At 45.9% G+C, this 19731-nt stretch overlaps 1 protein-coding gene across 2 annotated transcripts in view; it reads right to left on the reverse strand.

Moving 5' to 3' along the window:
* trrap (transformation/transcription domain-associated protein) overlaps nt 1–19731 on the reverse strand; it is a 115896-nt gene that overhangs the window by 51820 nt on the left and 44345 nt on the right. For both annotated transcript variants that reach the window (XM_080021039.1, XM_080021038.1), the window contains 11 exons: nt 17883–18011; nt 16453–16719; nt 15822–16028; nt 11606–11764; nt 8147–8296; nt 7351–7461; nt 6211–6357; nt 3547–3760; nt 3310–3438; nt 2120–2269; nt 467–663 (listed from right to left, as the gene is read on the reverse strand). In XM_080021039.1, coding sequence (XP_079877165.1) covers nt 467–663; nt 2120–2269; nt 3310–3438; nt 3547–3760; nt 6211–6357; nt 7351–7461; nt 8147–8296; nt 11606–11764; nt 15822–16028; nt 16453–16719; nt 17883–18011 — 1860 coding nt within the window. The remainder of the gene's footprint in view (nt 1–466; nt 664–2119; nt 2270–3309; nt 3439–3546; nt 3761–6210; nt 6358–7350; nt 7462–8146; nt 8297–11605; nt 11765–15821; nt 16029–16452; nt 16720–17882; nt 18012–19731) is intronic.

Consider the following 19731-nt stretch of genomic DNA (forward strand, 5'->3'; position numbering starts at 1 on the left):
CCGTCCTCTCTCAAACGCACCCCGTCAAATGACAGAGGACAAAAGGTGTTATCTAGCTGTTATCCTTATGTGAACCTCGCAGGGCTTTGGAAATGTGCTGCGCTGGTTGTTCATCTCACGGTTTCACACTTTTCATTTTTTTTTTTAATGAATCTACTTTCACCTTGTGCTCAGATTTCATGTGTTGATTTGTAATCTGTTACAATTCTTTCTTTTATTGCACTTTATTGCCTTACTAATGGATGTTCGGGCAACTGTTCAGCATAAAGAGTTGAAATTATGGAGGCTAGAGCAACTCCCTTCCACTAAAAATGACTCATCGGTAAATTAACATACAGGTCCTATCCAGCTGAACCGGCAACCCAAAGCAGAGGGCAGAGACGTTTTGTGGTCCATGAGAAAGCATCACCTCCCGACGAGTCCAAGTAAAGACCGACAGAGAGGTTGAGTCATGCATCCTCCTCACCTGGTTGGCGGCCATGGGGGAGTTGTTCTTCACCCACTCTTCCACGATCTTCACCACGGCCCGGAGGATCTTGGCGTCGGACTTCTCGATCAGCGAGGTGAGGATGACCTGGATGAAGTTTTTCCTCATCTCCATGCTCATGACCGACAGCCGGGTCTTGACGAGCTCCAGACTCAGCATCACCAGCTCACTGGTAACTATGGGAACGGCCAGGTTAAAAAAAAAAAAAAAAAAAAAAAAAAAAAAGGTCAGAAGCCAAAAATCTTGTTGTGAGAGTAGAGTTTGCATTCTCCACCGCTGCTTTAATGTTTAACAGCCACCAACAAAGGGAGCCAGTTTTTCTATACCGAACAGCAGTTGTTAAAAAGACGAAGACAAAACTTTGGAAATGTCTCTCGGTAGTTTGGGTGTCAATAGATGTTCATGGTTATCCCCAGTTCACATGGAATACAATGAGGGCTGTTCTGGGACATGTTTGCTGAAGGTTTCTTGGTCATATTATCTTTACCTGAAGGTAATGACAGCTATTGGAAACGTAATATCTCAATGCAGTTTTGAAAGGAACCTTTGATCAATGCGAGATAAACCAAAGATGACTCGAGCAGTGCATTTAGGAATCGTTCCCGTTGGCCAGACCTTCTTCAGTCAAAATGACTATAATTGTTAGCAGTGGAGGGTAAATGCGCCTGTTTTCCCAATATAGTCATTAGGCTTCCATTTAAAGCCTAGATAATATCTTTCAGCTATTACCCAAGGCCTGAGTGAGTGAGAGAGAGAGAGAGAGAGAGCGAGAGAACAAGAGAGAGCAAGAGCTGGAGCAAGGGCCGGCGGGCAGCCTCCTGTAACACTACAACAGGCCACGTGGTGAGACGGACTTGCAGCTGTGAACCTGCAGGTGATTTTACAAAGACCTTGAGGAAACAAAGAAAACCTTTAATGGGGCTCTCACATAAACCTGCAACCGCCCCGTAGCCCCGCAGACTCTCACTTTATAGTTTTCCACCAGATACAAAGTAATAGTGGACCGTTTATTCCTTGCAAAGCACATGACCTTTTCCACTTATACCTTGCCTGGGGGCTTTGAATCTGTCAAGCTTCTCCACAGAGACACGTCACAATGCAGCCGTGGAACCAGAGCTGTGGAACATTCCCTGTGAAACCAGTCTATCTGCAGAGTGGATCTCTGCTGAGCGCTCCTGCTACTCGACCACAGCTGGGGCCATTGATACCAGGCGCCCACTGGGGCCAGACAGCAGTTTGATACTGGGAATATCTGAGCCCTGACAGGGCCATAAAAGGGTCACTGTGTAGGTGTGTGCGCGTTGTGTGCTCCAAACTATAAAGTTGTGTGTGTGTGTGTGTGTGTGTGTGTGTGTACCTTAATTCAGTTCAATATGTAAAGAGGTCATGCCTGGCCACAAACACAATTAACACACAAACAAATGAAAAGACTGATCTGTTGTTGGGGGAGGGTCCGTGCCAACTGAATGAGAACAAAGGGAGCAGCGTGGGTCAACAAAGTTACACAAATGGAGGTAATGGGAAGGCCGTGCCACCAGGGAAGGGATCTTCTGGGTGAAACCGGGGGTGGGAATCTCAGCACCTTTTGCGCCCATTATCACCGTGCTGCATTGTGACGCTGCCAATGTGTACCTGCGCTGGTCTCGGCTGCCCCAGGGTTGGCCTGCTGCACACTCAGGTGCTCACGCACCATCTTCTGCAGGGAGCGCATGAACACCGAGATGAGGCGATCGATGTAGCTGGCGTTGTTGCTGCAGGCCGACTTCAGGATCATCAGCGTTCCTGGAAGAGTGGCGGTCAAAGTTTAAGTGAAAAATTCCCATACACCTTCATTTTGTGCAATTGTGAATTCTGTTGTCTTTAAAAAAAAAATGGGTCTTAACAGTGATTTCCTCCACTCAATGGGGCAGCTTGGTTAAGGCTAAAAGATAAATATATATAGACACACAGGCACACAGACAATTATTTTTCACAAGCACATATACACCAACACACCAAAAGCGTCTAGAATCAGCTGTGCTGCACCAATAGGGTTATTTTGAGTGACTGGAACAAAAGTTAGAGTCAGAAGGCAGAGATAGGTATGAGTAATGGCCCCCTCTGTCCCCACTCCCTGCGGAGGGAGGAGACAAATGTTAAAATGTCAACCCTCGGGCCAGACGCATGCATCACAGACAACGGGACAACAGGATACCGAAGGCGTTTTATTGACCACAACTGCCATTTTGGGAAACTGTATCAAATTGCGTTACCTTAAGATTGCTCTCCAATAGCCATTTGTCACCATGAGGACATTTTACAGGAAAGCTGCAAAAACTGCATTTTCAAACGGATTTGATATTACATATATAGAAAAATAGAAGTGGGGGGGCTTGCTGGCTCTTTGCAAAATGAGAATCTGGTCTGGTAAATTAAAGAGAAGTTTTGACGTTTTTTCCCCCCACTGTAAGTGCCCTCAGACATCTGTGCAGATAAAAGGGATGTTTGTGGAGGGGACCGGAGGAAAGAAGCCATCCATCCCCGGGCACCTCTCGCTAAGCGCTGGACTGTGGCCTCCATTTAAACTCGCCAGCTGTTGGCTCAGCCGGCGGGGCCCGTCGGTCAGCATTTTAATGACCCACTCGCTGCCTTAATTGCTGGGAGCGGCAGACGAGGAGTCGGGCTGGTTGCGGGGGGAGGCGGCGTGTGAAAATTAAAGAAACCATAACTGGTTTTATGAGCAAATAAGCAAGAGTTGACGCTTACGCGCGGACATGAAGTGATGGATGGGTGAGTGGGTGGATGGATGGGTGGATGGGGTGGAGGTTGTGAGAGCGTCTTACCAAAGAGCTGCGTTGGGTTGGCACTGCTGGTGGCTTTTTCATAGTTGGTGAGGCCCTCGTAGATGACCTTTCCCACGGCCGCGTACAGGCACTCCAGCTCCTCGTACTTAGAAGCCACCGTTGACGTACCTAGCGGGAGACAACACAACTGTGTTCGGCTCAATAAGAACAAAAGGAAAAAGTCCCAAGACTGCGCGGAATATGGGGGTTTGTGTGAGAGTGCCAAACCGGACTCACTGGGCTCCGTGGGGAAGATGCTCATTAGGCGGGAGAGCAGGGAGTGGACGGCCCGCAGGACCTTGGTGTTGCTGCAGGTCATGCAGGCTGCAATGCCCCGCTGGAGGGGCTTGAAGTGGGCCAGGATGGCCGGGGACTGGAGCACCGTCAATAGAAAGCACAGGATCTCCAGCCCTGTGCAGATGTTGGAGAAGTTGGCCTGCGTCGGCTGCTCCTAAATGGGATGGCAAGAAGAGAAAGGGAGGCGAATGAGTGGAAAACAGAGCACTGGTTGGGCCAACGGCAAATATAACAATATTGTTTAGTGAATACCACCATATCGATTGTTTGGCGAGATTTTCACAAGATATTTAGACACAAGAAATACTTGAGTAACGATTATTACTAATGTGGATGAGCAATGTCGGTAGAGGCATTGATTAGAACATCTACAGAAGTCTATAAAGTTCAGAAAATCACATCACTTTACTGTAATGCAGCCTTGAAGACAACATCACACTAACCAAACTCCTGGACGATATCCAGTCCCCTATCACAATATCAATATTATATTGATATATCACCCAGCCATAGTTGTAAATAAACAAGGAAGGGAGAGGATTCAGGCGGAATATGATCAAAACTTGTCCATTAGGTACATGAATGATGACAAGTATCTTTGAGGTCCCACACACACACACACACACACACACACACACACACACACACACACACACACACACACACACACACACACACACACACACACACACACACACACACACACACACACACATCAAGAAATCAATATTTCACAGTACACAGAGATGAAATTCTCCCACAAAGGGACCGGGACAATTACCATCAGCCTTAAACCAAAGATCAATGGCCAACATCAAATTCTAATTTCGCTGCAAATTGCAATCAAGCCCAACAATAAAGCCGGGCCAAGAGGATAATCTGGAACAGATCCGTGGCACTAATCTGGGCTAATGAACAAGGTGACTCCTGTGATAAGGCCCCTGGTAGAAGTTAGCCCGCATTGATCCGACACTGTATTATCACAATGGGAAGTCTCAGAGGCAATGCCAATAGGTGGTGTGGGCGTGTGGTAAAATGTGGACGGCCTCATCTCTCCCAACTATTCACCGCACCTTTCTCATTGCCCTTCCCCAACCCTTAATCACTGCCACACAGGTAGAACGAGATGATAAAAGGAAATCCGATTTAATGCATCGTTCATCGTTCTGGATGGGGAGGGGCTCAAAGATGCACCCGCATGTGCATATAAATTGTCTTAAGGTCTGTGGGACGCCTTGTTTGTCAGGCCAATCCCCCCGCTGGAATGAGGAAAAGGGGGGGTGGGGGTGGGGGTGGCGGTGGGTGGAGAGAGTGAGAGAGTGAGCGAGAGAGAGGGAGCGAGAAACTGGCGACAGCCGGCAGAGCACGGCGATAACCTTGTCTGGGAGCAGAGGGAGACGAGGAGAGAGAAAGAGAGAGAGAGAGAGGGGTGGGGGTGGTATGAAAGTAAGGAGAGGATGAGATAAGGGGATGAAGAGAGAAAGAGGAGGAGGAGGGCGGGGAGGAGAAATGTGCTGGCGAGAGACAGAGGGGATGCGGAGGAGCGGAAACGTTGCGTTGGGGAGCAGGTGAGTGCCAAGGATGAAGAGCTGAGGGGGGGGGGGGTGACGGGGAAGGCACGGGGCAGCCTGGATGACTCCCGTTATCTCCCCGCTGTCATTATTTTGTCATTACGGCGGGCTGGCGCCGCACTCGGTGTGTTGCTGATAACGGACAAAAGGAGCTGGGAGTGTCGGGCCGAGCGGGCGGCACGCGGCTTAAACGAGGCCAGAGAAACCAGCGCAGCCTCCGGGGAGCCCGGCGACGGAGAGACATTAGTCGGCCTTTGCTGTTTACTCTGCGCAGCGACAATAACGAGCAGGGGCCAAAAACCTTTAAGCTCGTCCAAGTTTTTTCGCTTGGCAAAAATAAAAAAAATCCCAATTTATTTTTTGTAATAATAAAAACACACACTGTTCATACTCGACTCGCCAAAGTCAACTTTCAAAAAGCAAAGTTTTTACATATTGTTCTTTTTTCCAGGCCTTGGAAGATAGATGTTGCTATGTAAAAATACTGCATTTCCATTTCCTCCGTATCTTAATTACTTGCAGTTTTATGCAAAACAGTCGGAGCTGGAATGTGGCTGTTCAATATGTGGGGGGAAAAAATTATAATAATAAAATAAAAATAAATCACAAAAAGAATGTTTAGACGGTGGTACCGGGTACCAGCTGCCTGCCCTTGAGCAAGACACTCAATAATATTCCATCAGAGTCCGTGCTGGGGTGCTGTTTAGTAACCGAACCTTCTCCCCGACCCGACTATGGGCAACTGACTTCCTTTCTACAAGCATTCATACAAACTGAATCACAGCGCACCTTTCATTTGAACAAAAACATTGTATTTCTATTATATATAAGTATAATAATATTTTTTGTAACGTAAATATAAAAGTAAGTATAAATGTAGAATTGTAAACAAAACTAGAAAACATCGGTCCAAAATCGCACCATCCCGAAGGGGAAATTACGAAGGACTACCCTCAGTCCCTCCACGGTGGCATGCGGTGCGTTGGCCATGGGATGAGATGGAATCAGTACGTGTGCAATTAGGGCCTCTTACCACAGTCATAAGCAGCTTGTCGAACCACTGCAGCTTGAGCTCGGCCCGGGGCCACATGTCGGGCCGGAGGGCTGTCTTCATCAGACTGACGCAGCGGCGGGACAGCAGCTCCCCCGGCGAGCCGGCCACATTGGTGCTGTCGTTCACCTGGACGGCAGCAAGGCAGGAGGGTAATCGCATTAGCCTTCATAAACGGTGTTCACAGAGTTGTGTCGAATTTCACTTCTGCGTGCTTTTTAGAGAGTTATAGTAAACAAGAAAAAACGATCACGCATTTTGTTAATAAGAAGCTCACCATCATTATCTGCTTTCATTATGTTTTCATGTGTTATGAGCATTTTGCTGCATTTCAGTTTCATTTGCTGAACGACAGAAACAGACCCTGGAAGTGCACATGTACAATCATCATCGTGCTCTTTGAAAAGGCAAATGAACAGGGAAAACGGAGGCAGGAAGCATTGAGATATACACCGATATTAGCGCAAGTGAGCAGTCAGTTCTTGCTGATGTGTTGGAAAGGGCGAGCAACTTTGACAAGGGCCAAATCTCCAAAACAACAGGTCTTGTGGGGTGTTCCCAGTATGCAGTGGTTAGTACCTACCAAAAGTGGTCCAAGGAAGGACAACCGGTGAACTGGCGACACGGTCATGGGCGCCCAAGGCTCATTGATGCGCGTGGGGAGGGAAATCTAGCCCGTCTGGTCTGATCCCATAGAAGAGCTACTATAGCACAAATTAATGAAAAAGTTAATTCTGCTATGATAGAAGGTTCTTAGTTTTGCGGCTATGCCAGGTGAACAGTAAAGATTGCACAGGGAGTGAAGCTCGGCCAGGGAGACCGGGAGAGGGAAAGGTTATTGAGATCTCAGCGTTTTATTTCAGGCCTCCAACCAAGGACATCACTGTCACTGGAACACAGCGACAGCTGTGAGATAGGAGAGCTAAAGGACTCTCACACAAACTGGGGTGTGTGTATCGCTGTGTGCGCAAATACTTGCAGACGGCCGCCAGGTTTGTCCTATCTGGCCCACTGAGGGGGGTTTAGTTGAATTGTGCCCTTCCTAGCAGGCGACATGGATGGCAGAATTGTACCGAGTGTGTGTGTGTGTGGTGTGTGTGTGTGTGTGTGTGTGTGTATTACCTGACACGCGATTCTGATGAGGAAGTTGACCACAGTGTCGGTGTGCTGCTTCTCCACAGGCTTGGTGAGAAGAGTCTCTGTGCCAGGTATGGACTGGCTGCGTCCAAATACCTAGAAGACCAAACCAATTCATCATTTTTTATGTTTTTATTTCAACTCGTCATAAAAATATAATATAGTACCGCTTACATCTTTATTATCAGTTATATAATTCTTGTTTTATATTAATTTGTAAGTATTATTTTTAATCGCTTTACATTTTCAGGTTAATACTGCTTAATTAAATGTTCAGGTTTATTTTCCACTATCCTGCCATATTTGATATTGTATAACAGGTAATTTTTTACGTTTTTATTGCCTACATTTTCAAAATGTGAGTTTTATTTTCCATGATCCTGCCATATTTAATTGCAAAGAGTTAACTGCAAGATTTATTGTATGTTTCACTTTTTCCGCCAGATATTGACATTTCTATATTTTTCTTTGATTGTTTGAAAATATTACTGCCTTTGTTTTTTGATGTGAGCTGCTGGGACATTGGCAGCATTTTCCCTGTTTTCACAGGAGCTAGGCTAGCTGATCCCCTCTGCAGCCTTGCATTTCGCTAACACGGTGAGCATGCAGTACTGTACCTTGAAGACAATCTCGTCACTAGACCAGGCGGATTGAGACTCGTTTTAAATTTTAATTAATTCCTACTCTGCATTAATATCTACTTCCTCTGGAGAATTCGAGAGGGACGACTTAAAGGGTGTTTTCCTGACTGGGTGGCGGGGGTTGAGGCCGTGGAGCTCACCGCGGCGGTAGCTCCGGCGGCCGCGCGGAACCTCTTGGTGTCTTGCCCGGCTGTGGTGGCGGCGGCGTCCACGGAGAGGCCTCTCTTGACGGCGGCGGACCCCCCGCTGTTCCCTTCACCGCTGGCCCCCGCCTCGGCTTCGGCCTCGGGCTGCGAATGAGGGAGGTGGGATTTAGATAAGAGAGCACCGGAACACAGAAAATATTTACCATATTTATAATCTATTAATGGAGATGGGACGAGTGTTTTTAACCTGGGTGCGGGAACCACTCTGAGATCAGGGGAACATTTCCAGCGTGTGAAAGGAAAATAGATCAAGGGTTTTTTTTCCCCTTTAAAGCAAAAGGAGAGTCCAATTTTTCCAGTCTGCAGTCAATTTTTCCTCCTCTGAGACTATAACAGTAATGATGAAATTATTTTTGACCAAAGGTCGACTCGTATTTACATCTGAAGATATGCGGTAAAAAAAAATTCAGGTCGTGATCAGGAAAAAAGATGAAAAAGGCAATGCCAAGTTAGCAAATGAATGTGCTATAATATAGACCCATATGCATTTAGTATAAAAATGTATGCAAGTCCATGAGCAGCTGCCTAGGATTTATTTTAAGGTTTACTTCAGGTTAAATAAATACAAAACATTTCAACAACTCTGCACGCTAGTTGTGTATGCAGTGTTCATTCTTGCATTACAAAATGAAATTCAAGGACTTTCAAGTACTTTTTAAGTACTATTTTTTTCCATTTTCCAGTACTTAGTAGAAAACACATACATTTTCAACTTTATTAATTTGACTATAATTCCCATATAAAGACTCCTTGTCTATTTTATATATATATATATATATATATATAGATATAGATATAGATATATATAATTCAATTCATTTCTCATTCACTATAATTATTAAAGGGAACCTACTATTCTAATAGTAGGTTAATTCTAATAGGTCTCTGAGGTCCCCAAAACATGCTTTTGAAGTTTTTTGATGAAAATACCATTCACATTATGCTTTCTAACACATGCCTCTAAATCATCCTGTTCCAGCAAGGACTGTTTCTGTGCGTGAGAGCCACCCTCCGGAGGCCCGTAGCTCTGTGAGGCAATGGGGGTTGAGCACAAGTTCCAGGTTCTGTGAGCCAGTAGGTTTTGAGCTTTACTTCCTGGTTCCGTTGTATTTAGTCCATAAGCTTTCACTGACTTCACCTCATCAGCCCAACAAAATCTGTTTCTGAACAAATTTTAGGCGAGAAATCAGCAATCCAGTTGCTGAATCTTCTCTCGTATCACTATTTTTATTGGTTTTGTTTGGAGAAACGCACAGCCGATCACACACCGCAGCTTATAGTCTAGATAGCGCACACTTCCTATAGGCGACCGCATTGGGCGCAATACCAAGGGGGGGGGGGGGTGACCAGGGAGCAATATGCAGGGAGCAATATGCCAGCGATGGCGTGCCAAAACAGTTTTTTCTGAGCCCGGCCCCAGGTGGTTAGGGTGGGGAAGCACATGGCCGGCTCCCTCACCCTGAACACAGGATCCCCCCAGGGCTGCGTCCTCAGCCCCCTACTGTACTCCCTGTACACACATGACTGTGTGGCCAGGTCCAGCTCCAACACCATCATCAAGTTTGCTGACGACCGTCGTGGTAGAACTGATCACCGACGACAATGAGAAGGCCTACCACGAGGAGGTGACGGCCCTGTCACTCTGGTGCCAGGACAACAGCCTCCACCTGAATGTCAGCAAAACTAAGGAGCTGATTGTGGACTTTAGGAGGGGAGTACAACCAAGGACGCACGCGCCGTTGGTGATTAACGGGACTTCTGTCGACAGGGTGAGAGGCTTCAAGTACCTGGGAGTCCACATCACAGAGCATTTAACATCGACTTTACAAACAGACACTCTGGTGAGAAAGGCGAGGCAGCGTCTTTACCACCTCAGGCAGCTTAAGAAATTCCGGGTCTCGGTAAGATGCTCAAGTCCTTCTACTCTGGAGCAGTGGAGAGCATCCTGACTGGCAACATCACTGCCTGGTTTGGGAACTGTGCTGCTCAGGACAGGCTGGCCCTGCAGAGGGTGGTGCGCTCAGCTGAACGTACCACTAGAACTACCCTCCCCTCCCTGCAGGACTTATGCACCAGGAGGTGTAGTAGCACAGCCCGCAGGATCATGAAGGACCCTCATCACCCCGACAACGGACTGTTCCAGCGGCTGTGGTCAGGCAAGCGCCTCCGCAGTCACACAGCGAGAACAGAGAGACTGAGACGGAGTTTCTTCCCGCAAGCCTTAAGAACTGTCAATACTGAACTCACCAGGGGTCCTCACTGAGACACACACATAGGCTCCACTACCTTACTGTACTGTACGTAGCTTACTGAACTGCATACTGTATCACTGTACTGGGTTACTGCATACTGTGCAGTGTTGCTGTTCTGTTCGGTGTTACTGTATTGCTGTGCTGTACTGTTGTATACTGTACTGTATCTCTCCACACACTACCTCACTTTATTCACATGCCACTTTAATGCACATATCTGTATATACATAATAGCCTATCCCATATATGTGTCTATTCCCTTTATTTCTATTTTGTACCCCCACCCTGCATTACCTTTGAGTTATTTTATTCTATATTATTCTATTTACTTACTGCATTACGTTTTAGGAACCAGTTAGTTTCAGTTAGTTTATCAAGTAGAAATTAGATAGCTATTGTGTTCAGTCTAGAACATATTGTGCGTAATCACCGGGTGCGTTGACATTTCATTGCATGTATGTATATGTATGTGACAAATAAACTTGAATCTTGAATAACAAAACCAGGGGGAATATCACAGATTTTCCATTATCGTGTATTTTTTCAAGCCCTTTCCAAGCACTCCAGAAAAAAGGGGCTATTTTCAAGGTACAGTGGTACCTCGACTTACGACTGCATTTACTTACGACTAATCCAAGATACGAGTAGTGATAGTCACGAAAATTTGTATCGACTTGCGACCGACTGCTCCAAGATACGAGCGTGGAAATTTGCAGTTGGCGCGTCAGCAGCCAGTCAGCAGTGAGTCAGTAGCCAGTCAGTCAGTCAGCAGCCAGTCAGTGAGCAGCCAGTCAGCAGTCAGTCAGCAGCCAGTCAGCAGCCAGTCAGCAGTCAGTCAGCGGGCGACCAACATCGTGTGTGGCTTATCGATATTTTTTCATATATACTGTGTTTGTGCTGTGTATTTTGTTTATTTTCACCCTTCATGATTTCATAATTCATATGGGAAAAATGGCTTCGACATACGACTGTTCTTATAGAACTAATTAGAGGTACCACTGTATTCCAGTACTCACATTTCTGAGGGCAACAGTTCTTTAAGTACCTCTTAAGAACCCTGTGTATGTCTGAGTTGATTTGCTCATGTGCATATGTGTGTGTGTGTGTGTGTGTGTGTGTGTGTCTGTGTGCGTGCAACAACCTGCTGGTCCTTGATCCTCTGCAGTTCCCATTTGATGACGACCTCGGCCAGATCCACAGCGAGCTTCCTCTGCTCTATGGTCACGCTGGGGGTAAAACCCAGACGCTGCATGGCACTGATCATATGCTGCACCAGGTGGTGGCGCACTGGGTAGTAGACCTAAAGAGGCAAAAAGTTACATTTACAATGACTGTCCCACTTTAACACGCACACACACACGCACACGCACACACACACACACACACACACACCTTTCTCCTAATGACTATGTAAGAACACCTGATTTGACAAAAACCTCACCTAAAACCTATCACACCTAAAAACAGGGAATAACAGATTAGTAATACTATATTGTGATTGTGTTTCAATTCATATTTTAACTCAGATCAACAGATTTATCCTTCAGGTATGAATTTGGATAGGATCCAGAGGACATAAGACATTCAACAAGAGAATCGCAACAACATTTTTCCTTTCCACATGGAATAGCAAAATGATGATGCAATATAATATTTTTTTTAAAAACATGTTTACTATCGTGCGCTGAATATAGCAGCACTGTGGGTCAAGAACAGCGGTACTGAAAGCATGTAAAGTGCACCGGCACTACCAATCCCAAGTATTTATAGTCTACTTTCGGAGGAAGAAAAATGTCAGACGACCAAAACAGCTACAAAATTAGCCTCTTTTCCATGGTCAGGCTGAACGGTTCATCACCATCATCACCATCATCATCATCATCATACTGGGTGACCTGGAGGTCGGCCGTCAATGAGACTTAGGGGTACAACGGATCACAAAACTCACGGTTCGGATTACAGTTTTGAGTCGCTGATCAGATCATTTTTTCGATCACATTTTTCTGATCAGCCAAAAAAAGGAAGGGGGACAAATACAACTTTGCTTTCCCTTTATTCTTAATCTGTAAAACACTTAAAGCAAGGAACTTTTGCCCACGGTCTTAAAGGAAAACAACATACAAGATGTCCGATGTTTAAATAAAATATTAAAATATATTAAATATTCAATATTCAATTGTTTAATTAAAGTGCAATACGAGGCACGCATGATACCTTCTTCCTTTAAACATGGTAGTAAATTAAAAAATATGATTAGATCCGCCCCCACTAACTGAATTTAATTCCAATAAGAAACCAGTATCGTGTTTTTCCTCAGGTTTATAACAAACTAAATTTCATGAAAATCAGTTCATAATTAAGCGAGTTACAGACGATTTTGTTGAAAAGTCTCCATCTCTCAATACTCACTGTATTTGTTTACGAGCGGCTCTTGACTGCGCCAAAATGGTGGACGTGCAGACGCATAGCGGCGACATACAACAGCTCATTCACCATGTCGTGAAGTAGCAGCAACCAAATCATTAGGCTTCAGAGTAAAAACACAGCACGCATCTGTCCTGTCTGTCTTCTTTTGACTGCAACTGTGCATCGAGATGAATGAAATCATTATTTAAAAACTCTGTTTCACTATGATGGCTACAATTTGAAATTGATCCACGATTCATATGTGAGCCGAACCGTGGGGGGCGACCTGTACGGATTCCGGATCAACTACGTTCTGTTACACCACTACTGAGACTGCGGGGATCGCTGCTGAATTCTCATTCAAAAAGTCATTTTGGACTCGGAGCGATCATTCATTATTGCTGTATACTTGTCCTTCAGTGGTATCATATAATCATCTTTGTACATCCTATTGTAGTCCAAATATAAAGGTAAATAAGTATTCATGCATATATGAACCTTTGATTTGGAGTTTCTAGGAAGATTGTAATTTAAAGGGGACCTGTTATGCTCCTATTCAACAGGTTAATATAGGTCTCTGAGGTCCCCAAAAGAAGTCTGAAGTTTTTTTGCTGAAAATATCACAGAGATTATACATTCTAGCCATTCTGCCTCGATTAACCCTCCTGTTCCTGACGCTCTAAATGCTAAAGTGCTTTAAATGAATTTATCATTATCTCATCAATCATTATTTGATAGTTTGTGTGTTAGTAGGCCCATCAGAGACCAAAATGTATGTGAACAAGCACTGAAAAAGTTTTGCATAAAAGGTCCCCTTTAAGTGTATTTCCAACTATTTAGAGGTCCCCTTTAAAGCAACTTATTTTTTACCTAAAATAACAGCTTTAAAATCATTTTGATGGTACACTGACTTGTAATATGGAGAATGGCACCTCTTTCATTCTCCCCACCCCCTCAACACCTGTTCTTGCAGTATGTAGCTTCTGTGTTCGAATACGAACCCGTGGGAAAAGTGCATTACGCTTCACGGCACTACATCACTTGCTTGATGTTTGGCTCCAGTAATTTGGTTTTTTTTGGCCTGGTAAAATGTATTTAAAAAAATAAAACTAAATAATAATAATAATAATAATAATAATAATACTACATTTTAAACTTGCCAGTCAAAATATCTGGAAATAAACCCTCCACCTCCCCGACGGTGCGTACGAGACTGGCCAGGGGTGTGCCCGGCACCAGCACCTCGGCTGTCCCCATCGCCACTCACTCTCATTGCCCCACAGGCTTAGTGTCACCCTATGACTCAGGCGTGCGAGGTGATCTGCCAGGCCGAGCACATCGGGTACCTGCACCGATAGCAGGGGGACGATCCCCACGCCCCACCTCCGCCTCGAGAGTGAGTGCTCGCTGGAGCAGCACGGTCCGTGCAAAAGGCACTGTAAGCTAGGTGTACATACTTGCCTTTGTAACAGACTGTTATTGAAACGTGACCGATAAAATTCTAATTTGTCAGGTAAAATTAATTCTTTTCGGACAGAGTTTTGCCACAGTGTTATAAAGGACAATTGCAGTCAGAAACTGTAGGGGCACCAAACCTCAAAAGTTGCGTAGTGCTGCTGTAATAAACTGTATTGACCTATGCTGTATGTATACTGCAATTCTGAGATGATCGTAATAATAAATAGCACGACACTGAATTCCAATAGCACGGTTCCGCACTGAATTGGCCAAATTGCGAAAGAGAAATGAGTCTGTGCGAAATTCTCGATTCTAAATGGTAGTGCGCTGAACGGAAGACGAAAAACGATCCGACTCTGGAGAACTAAGCGGAAACCTGAATCGGTCGGAGTTCCTCTACGCATCCTCTTGCGCAGGAGTTTAGCGGCGGCGCGTACACTCCAGCCCTGGCCGGTAGGGAGTAGCGCATGCCGAACGAGGCGCGCGCACACGCGATCGCGTTGAAACTCTGAAGTCTCACTCCCACGAGGCCTCAAGGACATGATGACACACACTTTCAGCCCTTCAACACTCGAGTGTCCATGAAAACACACGTGCACGCACATTAATTCTCAGATACACACACTCGTATATAAAAAAAAAAAAAAAAAAAAAAGGAAGAGAGGAGATGTCTATCTGAATGCTGTTGCCGGTGTCTGAGAATATTAAAGCTTTTCACTTTGAGGGTAATTATAGTTGACAGAGCGGGACTTCTGAGCCACTTATGGACAGAGAGGCAAAGCCCCGTCCATCAAGCACTCACACAGACGGACGGGTGGAGACGCGCGGCCCATCATCTAGTCCCTGCCGTAATTATCCTGACGTGATTACATTCGATTAGCCGTCCGGGCCGCAGAGAGCAGTCCGTCGGCGAGGTAAGGAGTGGAGCCGAGGGGAAAAGTCACACCGTCGTTGGAGGCCGCCACTCTCACCGCTGGCGCTGCTCGGATTTGACCAAATCAAGAGGAGAGGGGGTAAGATGCCTCGCGGGAGTTTCTACTAGTGTATTACGAAGATTCCGAATCTTTCTCCATCAGGGTTCATTCTGGGAATTACAATTTGAAATACGAGGACTGACAAGTACTTTTTAAGTACTATTTTTTGCTCTATTTTCAAGGACTTCCTGGCAAACAAGTATAATTTATTTTCAATGTGATCCTTATCAATTTAAATATAATACAATCTTAGTTTCATCGGCTATTATTTATATAAGTATATCTATATATCTATTATTAATCTCATTATTATCTATTAGCTTATTTTCGAGGACTTTTTAAAGGGCACAAAAAGGGCCATTCTCCTGGTATTCGAGAACTTAAATGTCTGAAGACAAAATTGAAGCACTAAAAGCACCTGAAGGACCTGGTAAGAACCCTGTAATAATACAATGCAATATTATGTTGCACTCTTGCGATCAGAGTGGATTTAGTGTGCTTGCGTCGAGGGAATCTTACCCTGAAGTGCTGCACTATGAGATGCAGGATGTGGACGAGCTGCGGGACGGTGTGACCCTCCTCCACAATGATTTTTCGGGTCCAGTGGGTCAGCATTTGGTGGCCGTCTTCCATGCGAGCGGGCACCGCCGGGGTGAGGATGGCCATGGCCTGGCGGACAATGGCGCGAGCCTCCATGGTGTGGGCTTTCAGCAGGCTGTGAAACACCTGTGCGACACAGACACATTCAGTTTATATGATTTATCTTTTTTTTTCCCTCCCCCGTTTGTTATTATTTGAGAGCCGGCAACACCAATTTTATGTGCTACAATTCACATTTAGGCCAATAAGCAACAGTCTTAGGCTAATTAAGAATATTTTTTTCTCAAACTTTCAAAACTGAAAAATTCATACTTTTATTATACCATAGGGCATTGAGGAAACGCCACATAAATGATATATGATATATGTGAAAAAGACATCAATCAAATATACCATATTATATAACACTATAATATATCAATATGTCACCACCTGGATCAAGGTGGAGAATGTCCAACATAAGGTGTTTGGTGGCTTTCAGTGAGTATAACAGCACAACAGTAAATCTCCATTTAAGTAAAAAGGGACTCTGTACTAAGACTTCTACTACCTGGAGGACGATCTTCTTGTGGATGGCGAACTTGGCGATGATGTGGGCCAGCAGCAGGTGTCCACTGTACTTGCAGGCGGGGTCCACGCAGGCCTTGGGGAGCAGGCAGGGCCAGGCGAAGGTCATGAGGCGCCGCAGCTTGCTGTTGCGGGACTTGTTGTTGTCGTGGATGTGGTGGGGCGCGTGCTCCACCAGCAGAGTGGAGAACTGCAGCAGGTAGATGCGCAGGGAGTCCAGCAGGTCGGCCTGCTTCTCCGGGTCCAGCACCTGTGGGAGGCGGTTGGAGGTGGGGGGACATTAGTGAGAGGGAAGGGGTTAAGAGGCCTGAATGCAATCCATAAAAGAATATGGGCTGTATTAAAGAAATATGGGTTGGATATGAGGATGTGGTTAAAGACGCTTTATGGACCTGTAATAGCTTTTTAATATGGGAGGAATAAAACAACAGAGGTAGAAGAACAGGTTTTCTCTTGGATCATGAGTGTCTGCGTGAGTTTGAGAATGTATATGGTATAATAAACTGCATAAAAAAAAAACCAACACATTTTAAGCACATTTACGCCTAAATATTCGCTAAAATAATTGAAGGAGATTAGCAGACAGGCTCCGTTTGGACTGTTTCCAATCAATGCTACAGGTCTGCCTGCATTTTTTTTTTTTTTATCTCCTGAAAATTCCATCCCAATAAGAGATTTACCAAATATGCTGCCAGACATATTGAAAGCTCAAAACAAGAGAGCTTTCCATTAAAAAAAAAACAAAAAAAAACCATCCATCAGCATTTAAATCCCCCCGAGAAAAGCTGTGAGGTGAAGGGAGGGAAGGGTGAGGAAATGAGTTTTAACCAGAGGAGAGAGGAGCCATTAGCAGCCATTAGGCCCGGTGTTAGTCAGTGATGAGATCTACCACAGAGAAAACAAACACGCTGACCTTTAGCATGGTCACACCGTGACATTTACACCGACCATTATCGCCTGCCCTGATGAATGGAACCAGTAATGGTGGGGGGTGGATGGAGAGGGAGGAAGGGTCGGGGGAGATGAGAGAGGAGAGCAGAAAATAGGGTGGACATAGAGATGAAGTGATACCGTAACGAGTTAAGCTGGCGAGGGAGGATGTAGGGAGGAGGAGGAGGAGAGGGGAAAAGGAGAGGATGGAAAGTCCAAACTCGCTGCAGCCGATGGAGGCAAATGTGACGACGCTGGGACGGATGAGACGTCACGCAGGGAATGGCAGGGCGGGGGCGGGGGGGTGGGAATGAAATCAAGAGAGATGGAGAAAAGAGTATATGAGCGGTGCACCGAGGGAAAGAGGGGAAGGGGCAGGGGCAACGTAGGTGTGTGTGTGTGTGTGTGTGTGTGTGTGTGTGTGTGTGTGTGTGTGTGTGTGTGTGTGTGTGTGTGTGTGTGGGTGCGTGTGTGGAAAGCCACCTTGGTGATGAAGACGCTGGTGATGCTCTCGGGGTTGTCGCCTTCGGGGTTGGGGGGCCCGAGCAACTGCTCTCCTTCCCCCTTCTCGAAGCTGTAGAGGAAGGCCGGGTTCAGGATGTGCTGGAGCACCTGGGGGGGGGAGGACACGGGTCAGAGAATGGAGCTGCAACAGAGCTCTGAGCGGAGAGAGCTGCGACGCACCCAAGAAGTCATTTGCAAAGAGCTTCCCTGGTGGTTAAAGAGAGCACGCACCATAACATTAGTTACACAATATTGTGATTGTGTTTCGAGTTATATTTGAACTCAGCTCAACATATTTGTCCTACAGGTATGAATTTGGATAGGATCCACAGGATACAGGACATTCAACAAGAGAATCACCACAACATTTTTCCTTTCCACATGGAATAGCAAAATGATATATGATATGATATATTTTCTTAAAAACATGTTTATTATCGTGCGCTGAATATAGCAGCACTGTGCGCCAAGAGCAGCGGCAATGAAAGCATGTTATGTGCACCAGCACGATCAATCCCAAGTATTTATAGTCTACTTTCGGCGGATGAAAAATGCCAGAACACCAAAACAGCAACAATTAAATTTGCCCCTTTTTTCCACGGTCAGGCTGAACGGTTCATCACCATCATCACGTTCATCATCATCATCATCATCATCATCATCATCATCATCATTCCGGTCTCAGGGTGGTTTGTGCCGGTTACGGTCGCAGTTCCCCTACGCACGGTTTGGGCGTGGAACAGTTGCAAACCATTCCTATTCCTGGATTTTCAGCCCTGGTGCAGTAACCGTACGGAATGGGGCCCAAAACGCGACGAGGCTGAATGACCTCAGTGTTCGATGACTGGGTTCTCACTGCGTGCACAGACGTCGCAGCCGATGGGTTATGTTCACATCCAACGGCACCGTTGCTTAAACACCAACTTCGTATGACGAGCTTGACAGCAGTTTTCCCTTTTCCCACCCATTTTCCACCAGTCGTGTTGTATAAAACCTTTCGTTTCCCAGTGGTAGAACATGTTTATTAACACGTCGACAAACAAAGTGAGAAGCTGGTAATAAATGCTTACAAGCATAAATGAACGGCGCAGCAAGAAGAAAATCTGTCCAAGAACCGAGGATATCTACAGAAACCATAACGACTGTCGCATACGCAGGACAGATGAAGGCGTCATTTGTTGTGGTCGCTGTTTCTTCGGGACTTCCCGTTGCTGGCCGCAGCTCCGCCGCGGACGGAAACGCAAACGGCGACAGAGGAAGAAGCGGGCTGATCGGCGCGGTGCAGCCAGTAGCACTTCGGCCTCGGTGCGATCGCGGAAAACGAGGCTTTTATGAAGAGGCAAAAAAACGTGCTCCCGCTAATTGCGAGTTGTGTTATGAAATCAAATATCCGTTCAGCCCTGTTAAGCCGGGAAAACATTCGGCGACTCATTGGGAAGCCCGAACGACACCCGGGAACCAGGAAATAAACAAGTCGGAATGGATTCACCCAAAGCCGCTCGGCGCCGGAGGATAAAGACTCGACGGGACGGAACGCCTAATGAGTCTTGAAGAGGGAGCGAGGAGTTGCGCGCCGGGATGTACACACGGCGATGACCAGACCCGACTTGCTTCGCTTAGTTCATTACATTCTCGCGCAAATGACCGTTTTTAATAGTGAAAACAGTTCTCAATCAATCCCCCCGGTTCCCATTAGTTGAACCCCAGCAAGCTGCTCATTCATCATACCTTTTTTTGCCGTTTATTAATGTCGGCAGGGAAACACCTTCAGAAGCTTATTTTCTGATTCAAAAAGTAGATCAAAGACGGCGGCGACCCACGTCAGCGC

Source organism: Zeus faber (genome assembly GCF_960531495.2).
Source record: "Zeus faber genome assembly, chromosome: 20".
Classification (NCBI taxonomy): Eukaryota; Metazoa; Chordata; class Actinopteri; order Zeiformes; family Zeidae; genus Zeus; species Zeus faber.